Below are 9510 nucleotides of genomic sequence, written 5' to 3' on the forward strand. Positions count from 1 at the left end.
GTACTGCAAAAGTGCTTATGCCTTCAAATCTGTGTGTGGCATCAATTCTTCCTTTAGATAAAGTTAGTAGAATATTTTTCAGTAGATTACACCACAGCAATTTGATTCTATTTTGATGTTATGTATCAATTTTTTGCAATATGGAAATGCTTATGAACATGAAAGGCTTATATAGTCACCAATGTTTTATATAATCACCATCTCTTTTTTAACATCAGTCCTCTGTCTCCAAAAATGCCCTGGCCTTCTGAGATACACTAGCTGCTTTTCTGTTCGTTTTGATACTTAGCTTCTCTTAAAAAGAAAAAAAAAGTTTTCTAAAAAGGAAGATTTGAACTCCCTCTAGAACAGAGGGGAGAAGTAAAAGGTACATTAGAGAGCTGAGTGAATTGCTAATAGAGAAGGTCGCATTTATTTCTTCTGAGCAAATTGGCTTCCAAGTCACATGTAAAAGGTATCACCCTCCTGCTTGAGGTCATCAATCAATTGCTAGTCTGAGCTGGGAAGAAAATTTCCCGATAGGAATGTCATTGCACAGTTATTATTTTGGGAACTACAGCACCTGATACCAGCCACTGCTTGCCCCAGAGGGACTATTTGTCTTGAACCCAGCTGCGTAATCATCTATGTTATATTCAAATCAGTCTCTCTGAAACACTGTTGGTTTTTTTCCAATTTACTTCAGCTTCACTGCATTTTAGAGCTAATTAAAATACAAGGACTCTAATCTCTGCTGCTTTCCTTGTTCACCAGCAGTTCATAGCCGGACATGGTGGGAAGGGCCCGTGCAAGGGCTGCTGTATCAATCACAGCTTACATTAAAGACCTGAAAACGTACAGTGATAAAACAGAAGCTCTCTTTTTAGTCAGCTTCCATCAGATAAGACTCCAACTATAAAAGCAGAAAGGGTGAATTCCTGAGCCAATGTAATAAACTGCTAATACAATCCTGCCTGTGAGACCTAGGGCTCAATATCCCAGACTAGCAACAGCAAACACCTGGGACTTGGTGCTGCTGAGTCAGAAACTTTAGTAGGACCAGAAAGAGACTTCAGCTGAGCCAAATTCCAACAGATCTCGGCAGAAAATGTCATCATGTTTGGGGAGATCAACAGTTCTGAATAATCTCTAAAAACAAACACACATGCCTTTTTCTAAAGGTATATATTCTCTTACCTTCCGAATACTCTTATGTCTGAAATAGCATAAAAGTAGCGTGCCAGGTGTTGCTCATCTACATATATTTCTCCTGTTGCTGGCCTAAGCAGTCTTATCCTCAGATCCGTGATGGTAAAGAAATCTCTTAACTTCTTGGTTGTGTCAAGCTGGCCATAAAGAGAAGCCATGTTGTGGAGCCGAGGTCCAGCAAAAAAAGCAAATCTGTCTTTGATTTCAAAGTGGATTATTTTACTATTTGTCATGTACCCAGTAGAGTATTCCTCGGTGCAAATGATTTCTAGGACTGTTTGCTGTGATAAATCCCTCACTGATTTTGGATCCATGTGGAAAGCATCTAAGCAGTCTGTGGCATAGTACTGGTAAGGCTGCCATGTTCGTCCGTAGTCGAGCGATTTCTCCAGGATCATTTGGTCTGGACGGCCAGATTCAAAAGTGATAACTATGTTATCTGTAAGCTCAATGGTTTTGTTCCAGGAGAGTGTAATATTAACATGAAGAGGTTTTGGATAATCCTTCCAAGTGGTGGACTGCCAAAACGTGGAGGGATGTCTTCCTTCAAGATCGAACATGAGTTCCGGAGGATGAGCCAGCTCCTGGGTACTCGCATCACACTCGTTATTGCACATGTAGGGATTCCCCTGGAAAAGAGCAGAGCAGCGTTAGAAGAGGCATGGTATAGGTGACTGTGACACATAAAGATGTTTCTTGTGTAGCACCTGAGAACTGTTGCTTTTTCTCCAGGAGCGAAACCAGGAAACAAAAAACAAATGCTTGTGAGGAATACCTTTATCTTAATGAGATTTATCCTGGCTGGTTTACCTGTTAATGTAAATATACAAACACACACATACACAACATCCTTGCCTTCTGTAATATAGACACTTTTTAGTATGTGTTAGAGAAAGAAGAGTGTTTATTTAGCCTGAATGGCTCAGACCAGCAACCGAGCCATGAAAGACTGTGAATAGTAAGCAAGCTTCTAATAGCTCCAGCTCTTCCTAGAAAGATGCAGCAACTGAACAGAATTTCTTTATAAAACAAGAGCTCCTCTCACAAAAGAAGTAATTATTAGTGTTTTGAGGTCAGCAGAGCAGCCTGTATGTACTCAGTATGAACCAGTACCCAGTACACCTTTGCCTCCTTTCCCCCAGGTGAGAAATTTATCATGCTTAACTGCGTTCCCAGCTTAGCACCGGCTTGCCTTGAAACATTTACACTTGCCACCAAAAGCCATTAGAAAAACTGTGTTCTGCCAGCTCTGGGGCTTGATTCAGACATCTGCCATCTTATCACAGGGTAGTGAAGTACTTCAGGAAAGACTTTTCACGAGGCGCCGGCTCCAATTTATCAGGACAAGATAATCCAGCACTTGATTAGGTGGGAGATGTCAGCGCCTCCAGCTGGAACGCGGCCAAGGTGGCCGGAGCTCCGAGCTGGGGGGGTTGAGTTAGAAACAGCAGAAAAAAACCACCTTGCCAATTGTGTGCAGCTTTTACTGCTGCTTGTCCTGTGTAGCATGCTGCAAGTGAATTACTCTCTTCCTGGCCTTTTGATGCAGCAGCTTGCCCACTACAATCTCATGCTTCTTCACAAAGGCTATTTTGCCTGCTGTCTTGCAGCAGTTGCCAAGATATCAGACCCCATCAGCTGCCCTGAATCACGCCCATCTCATTCCGGCTTTCAGCAGTACATTCGTATTTTGCTACTTGTTGGTTCTGCGTTTGCTCCAGAGAGCAACTGCCGCTCTGCATCCTTCCCTTCGCCTTACACGTGAAGAAGCCACGTCTCTTCCCACTGATCATCAGCACCGCTGGGGAAAAAGCTGCACATGCATATACCTTACGGTGCTTGACGGGGCTGTACATGTAGCTGCTGCTGTCATTAAGGAGAGTTGCCCTCACTTCCCCTGGTATGATAATCAACCTTTGCTTATAATTACAGTTATGCTTCTCTCCATCTCCAAGCCTTGGGGCAATGAAGCAATTCAACGCCAGCCAGCGTGAGAAATAGGTTTCAAAGAGGAGTTTCCACCTTGGCCGCTGCGCTGCTCCTTGCCATAGTCCCCTGAAACACCAGCAAAAGAACTTCTGGACTCTCTTTGACCTTCCCACCGGCAACTTCCTCTCACCCGGGCAGGGAAATGCAATTTTCTTTCTGCCTCTCTCTCTTTTCCATTAATTCAGCTGAGTGCTAAAACTGACAATGATTCACTGGGACTTGAAGTTAAGAATAAAAATTACAAGACAACAAAAAGAGTTATTTGAAAAGCAGCATACTGCTTGTTCCACTGACAGCTTCAAAGCACGCAGCTGTAACTGGAAATACTCTGCGAAATGTGTCTATAATAAGTCCCTGTTACAGCTCTGATTTCAAGCTCATGGTTGCTATTTCTATGCCTTCCTTTTGAATAAAACAGTGAAAAACTGAATATAAGTTTCAAGTAGAATAAACACCTTTTTTTTTAATTATTAGTATTATTTAAGCTCCCTTTCATATAGCAGACACAAACAGCCAAATTTGCTAACTTACTTAGGCCTTTTCCTTAGGGAAAACACACATACTGTGAAATCTGTAAGCTTCCAAACCCTTTGACTATATGGAAACACCAGTTTTGCAGAAAATTCTCAGAGTTGCATAAATCACACCTTTTGGAGGTTTACTAGAAAAATCTAGTCACTTCCATACCTGTCACCACGAAGCTGCCTCTGTACCTCTAATATATGTGCTTCTGTCATCACTTTGGTAAAAGCAGCTTCACTGGGAGGTCATGGCTATCGAAACCCGGCAAATAAATGCTCCCGGGTAGCCAGGCAGGGTCATTAAGCAATGCTGAGGGATGACTTTGGTTTCCTGCTCTGCAAGCAGCCACCGAGTCTGTTGTGATTCTTCGTGTTAAAAACTCAAGCTGCTCTGACCCCCCAGTCCCTGGATGCTGGAGGAGGCATGTTTTATGACTTCCAGCGGGTAACCCAGATTGTGTGGGACATATTGTTCCTTTCTGCATGTAAGAGCTGCCTTCTTGTGCTCCCTTTTTTGTTCACCATTTCCTTTTTAGCAAAAGCTGAGGTGCCGATGTAATCAGAGAATGCTGGGAGACGGGGCTCTAACAAAACACAAGCTGGTGTGAGCACAGCAAGATCGCGAGAGCTGTTAGCAATAAGGTACCTAAAAGAATGGTGCAGTGGAGGCGAAAAATCAGCTTTCTATGGAATGCCAGTCTGTACCTCTGTGGGCACCAAGCTTTTTGGAAAGATGGGGCCATTCCAATTAATGGCAGTGTGTAGCGAGAAACGAGTCAGAGTCACGGTGCTGTCCTGCACCCAAAGCGCTTCCCAATGGTAACGCTGACGTTGCAAACCAACGCTGGAACCTCCGGGTATGGAAATCATGGCAAATGAGAATCCTAATAAAAAGCTTCAGGCATAACCTCCCCAATATTTTGAATTATTCTTTTAATTTTTAGCACACGACTCTCTTTTAAGAGGTAAATGAATTGATGACACTAAAATGACTCTGTGGAGAGTCAGATTTCGAGAGAGGAAATTAGGAGAAAACCCAAGCCAATATAAGCTGATAAAATAAATGTCCTGAATGCTAACATGGCAGGGGAAGAGAAACTACGAGTTTACGTAGGTTCCCCTCTGCCTACTGGCAGTCCTGGATGTAATTTTGAGTGTGATTATTGCTTCAGGGTCTTGGAGTCACATTCCCATTTTCTCTACCAGCAACTTGGCTTTAAACTGCTTCTAGTTCATCTTAAATATAATTTGCATGTTAAGTCATACTTATATCTCCAACACAGTGTAGAAAGGTCTTACCCTACATGAACATCCCTAAGTACACTTTAGTATGAAAACAATTAATCTAACTGGGATTAGTTACATATTTTAATGTCTCAGTCTCTGTGATAATCCTCTTAAAGACCTCTAGCTCAGTAAAATGAACACAACAAGGAGAAACTTTCCCCAATTTGTGAAAACTAAGCTCATTCTGTGTTGGGGACATCTAAAGGCCCAGAGCATTAGCAGCTGTAAGTAATTTTGTGACCAGCAGGCAGCCATAAATAGATCTTCATTTAAGCTTTACAAGCAGCAGCTCTTCAGCTGGACAAGGTGGAAAATATTTATAACTTTTCAAAACTACATTTAAGCCATTAGGAGATTTCTAAATAATTAAACACTAATAAATACTTCTAAACACTTTACTGCCAATTATTGTAAAAGGTAGCTGAGGCTTTCCCAACACTACAACCATCTAAAAGAAGCCAGCTATTTTCCCGCACGGTAATTGGAGATTGATCTCAAATAGCTCCTTGCAGGCAGGCAAATTAAGTTGCTATTTATTTTGGTTTAGGCTTCTCATGAAACTCAAAATATTACCAAAACTACCGGCGTAGTCTAAAAGTTTTGGCTTTAGGAAGAGCCACCTGTTTTGAAGGCACGGAAAGGGCCCGTGGCTGCATCGCACGGTTTGATCACGCTCAGTCCTGGCTGGGAGAAAGCAGAGTTACCTGAGAAGCTACAGCCTAGGGGTGGACTGGTCCTGGTAGACTTTCCCCTCAGTTAGCTGGATTTGGCTTGGTTTAGCACACAGGGATGTCTGCCTGTGCCAGCCAGCCTGAGCTTCTCCAGCAGTGTCTGAGATGCTCCCGAGTGTCCCTGCCTGGGACCAGGTACTGGGCAGGAGCATGTCTTACCAAGTGTGCCAGCAGGAGCAACTCGGTCATGGACAGGACAGTGACCTTAGAGGGAGGCTTTTGGTTAAAAGCGGAGGTCTAGCAGCAGTATGACCTTTGAGCATCAGCAGGGCAGCCCTCGGCCACGCTGCAGCTGCCCTCCGAGGATTAAAGTCCAAGTGCTGCCGCTGTGCTGTCTCTCATCAGGCCGGCTCCTCGGTGGCACTCACTCAGGCTTAGGGCTTGATTGAAGATGTTGCTTCTTCCAATCTGCTTCCTGTCCACACTAACACCACCTCGACTTTTTCTACTCAGAAACAAAGACAGAGGGGCTTAACCCTTCTGCAGCGTGAATACTGGAAGCTGTATCACAGATTACATGCTGCAACAGACACCTGGCTGAATCCCTACACAAGATTATAACCTGCATTTTCAAACTGGTGAAGGCTGCTGAGGTCAAGCAGGCCAAGATTTTAAGACAGAGCAAAACACATTTTCAAGAAGCGAGTCACAGCAAACGGTTGTTACACTGCTGCCTCAAGGTAGTTAGCTCAGCTGTGCAAGATAAATACAGAACGCTCATGTTATGTAGTAAATTACTACATTCAAGTGACACATTTGGAAGAGAGTGTTTCTGTTTTCCTTTCCACGAGATCATTCGCTTGGTACCCTGCTGTCCATTGCAGACGACTAATTAGACAGTAATAGCTAATAGCAGCAATTGCCCTAACGCTTACATTTGGCGTGTGGTTTCTAGCCAGGACCTATTTGCTCACCATGGCATAGCCAGATCATGAAACCATGAATTAGCAGATACTGCTTGTTAGGTGCTGTCCTACTAAGGGCAAACAGTGAGCGCGGCGGAGGACTGGCAAGGCACAGAGCCTGTCGCACGATAATTGATGTTATCAGACTCACTACATCCATTAGCTGCTTTGAGAGCATCTCGGTCAATGTCTGCAGAATTATTGTTGTGATGAAGACAGGGATGGCTCTAGACAAGAACATTTTGCCATCGATAGCCTTTCATCACGGCAGTGACAGCATTTTAAGCTAAAGTGATTTAAGTTAAGAAAGAAAAAGTGCTAAAATCTCCGTGGAAGATTTGATGCTCTTTCCAGACCTCCCAGGTGAGAGGCATCTGGATGGCCAGACAAGCATTCTGAACTGTGAGCTGCAGGCTGAGCAATCTAAATTCTTCAAAAACAAAACAAACCAAAAAGTAATGGAGGCATCTTCGAATCAGTAACTTGTAGGGAGACTTAAAAAGACTGAGTAGGGAGGATCTGACTGGCCAAAAATAAATAATAATGCTTAACAGCTTTGAGCACTTTTAAGCTTGAAAGTATATTGCATATTATGGCCCTGAGCCTGCAACAAACTTGGTGCAAGCAGGCCCTTAAAATTCAGATTTTAAAAAGATCTTTAAACCTCTAAAGAGCTGGCACTTTGCCTTGCGGAACATAGCCCTAGCTAATTAATCTTCATGACAACACCTCCATGAGGTATGAGATCCTATCCCGAATTTACATATAGATGCAGAATTAGAGAGAAATGCTTTTGCATGATGAACCCTGCAATCCCTGATTATATCATGGAGTTTCTTCCAAAGCCTTTTGGTAGATATGTGGAGGCCTTCTTGGTGCTCAGTGTAGCTTTTGGATTATGCCTCCCTCCAATACTCTGAACTGAAAATGCATCATAGGAAAATACTTGAACATTTGCAGCACCGAATGTGTTGGTGCATTGGTAAAGGCACTTAACTCCTAGCAGTACATTCTCTCTTTTAAGTTACTTTTTAGAAATGCTTTTAAATTCACTTTATAAGGCAAAAGGCAAATTTTGTTTTCTCTGAAATATCTCAAGCCATCTTTTTTTTTTTTCTTGGAGAGGGGGGAAGGCTACTCGTAGTTGGTCATTTTATGCTTCCAAGTCTAGCTTTCCCTTGGCAACCTTGCAGATGTGATTTTGACCACTTAATTGTTCTGGCATAATGGTACCTTAAGGCAGATCCACTGGCACTGACCCCAGCATGGTTTTGTAATTTCAGAATATTGGTGTTTTCCTCTTGTATCAGCAGGTATCCAGCAATATAATCACTTCCCTATTTATAGCTTTTGCAATGTCATGAGGTGCATAACTGGTTGAACAATACAGCAAATTGTCCAGGAAAACTGTAGTTTCTTTATACACCAGATGCATATTTGGGGTTGAGAAAGTGAAACCCCGGGGGATGCGGCGTATTGGCACTTGTCCTGGGGGAGCCAGCCCATCCATGAGAGCTCTCCTTGCACAGGGGCGCAGAGTGTATTGATCTCCAGCATCGTGCCCAGCTCATGTCGGTGCATTTTTGTCTGAGCTGCTTTTCCAGCCATCCCACTGCCCTGCTGGAGCTCTGGCAAGGACGCTATATGGGAGATACAGAGGGTCTCCTCAACTCGGAATAGCTTCTACTGCCAATAACCACCTTGGATGTCTCTATGTCTATTGCTCAGTTTCTGATTATTTTGGACTAGTCATGAGTTTACAGTGGGAAGGGAGTAGAAAAAAGGTGGTATGAAACAGTTGAAAGGTGTCATCCTTGGGCAAGGGAAAGCCAGCACAAAGGCGAGTTGGTCTGTTATCACAGACAGGCTCAGTTTTCACGGCAATCACAGAGGGAATGTGAGCATCGAAAAACTGAGAAATCAGATCACCTTAGTGATGACAAGGGGAATCAGGTGCTGGAAACTTTTAAAAAATATCTTTTCTTTTTTTTTTGTGGCTATAAATTCGTGCATTTAGATGTTTTGGTCTGCCCAGGAAATCTGGGGACAGCAAAAAGCCCAAGAAAAGTGTTGTGAGAGCAAACCTTAACAACCCTGACAAGACCCACCTGGGCCGGGCCCTATTTAAGCTCAGACTGGGGCCCTTCTATCCCCTTCCTGGGGTGGGGGGTCTTGGTCCTGTGTTGCAGCTCTGTCTCCTGCTTGTGGGGCTCCCTTGACAACCCTGCTTTGTGAGTTGTGCTTGGCTGCTGCTCTCTCTCAGCGGGTGAGTTATGTGCAAGTGGCAGGAGATTCTCTTTTAGGAGTTATGACAATTGAACAAATACATAAATGTAACTAGTTCTACTTTTTTATTGCCCACAGGCAAACTGAAAAAATGCACCTCACAACAGTGGTGGAGGCAGGTGGGACTTGATGGCTGTGGCTTCTGCTAAACTCTGCTCTTTGCTGCCTAACTAGTTCCTGAGGAAGCTCCGTCTTCTGCTCCCGTGGTAAGGGTCCTGCTGGGAGGCAGCTCTTGAGTAGTATCTGTAGAATCTTGTACAAAGTATTGATGCTGTGAGTACAGGCAATTGAGTACCTTCAGATACAGGCCAAGAGTTTTAACCTGATTTCTGTGCAAATCAAGGGAAGTGAGCAGAAGAGAGCACCAATGTAGTGGTTAACTGATGAGCTGCAGTAGGGTTTGCTGTAATCCTGTCCTGTGCTAATTTCATTAAATGCATCTTACTTGGGCAGCTCTTTATGCAGATTGCTCATCACAGCCCTGAAAACCAGTCAGTCATGCACCAACTCTCGCATGAGGTTAGAAGTGAGGAGTGTAAAAACACAATTAAAAATTCTAAAGTTGTTGAAAAACGAATCATAGAATCATAGAACAATTCAGGT

The 9510-nt window shown here is 43.5% G+C and overlaps 1 protein-coding gene across 1 annotated transcript; it reads right to left on the reverse strand.

Annotated features, from left to right (window-relative positions):
• Positions 1-1154: 1154 nt before the first annotated feature.
• Positions 1155-3044, reverse strand: LOC104276149 (netrin-G1-like). The gene is given in 2 exon segments (XM_009872345.1): positions 1155-1817; positions 2841-3044. Coding segments are annotated over 2 exon segments (867 nt in total).
• Between the last annotated feature and the right edge of the window lie 6466 nt (positions 3045-9510).

This window comes from Apaloderma vittatum, unplaced genomic scaffold (genome assembly GCF_000703405.1).
Source record: "Apaloderma vittatum isolate BGI_N311 unplaced genomic scaffold, ASM70340v1 scaffold39696, whole genome shotgun sequence".
NCBI classification, from domain to species: domain Eukaryota; kingdom Metazoa; phylum Chordata; class Aves; order Trogoniformes; family Trogonidae; genus Apaloderma; species Apaloderma vittatum.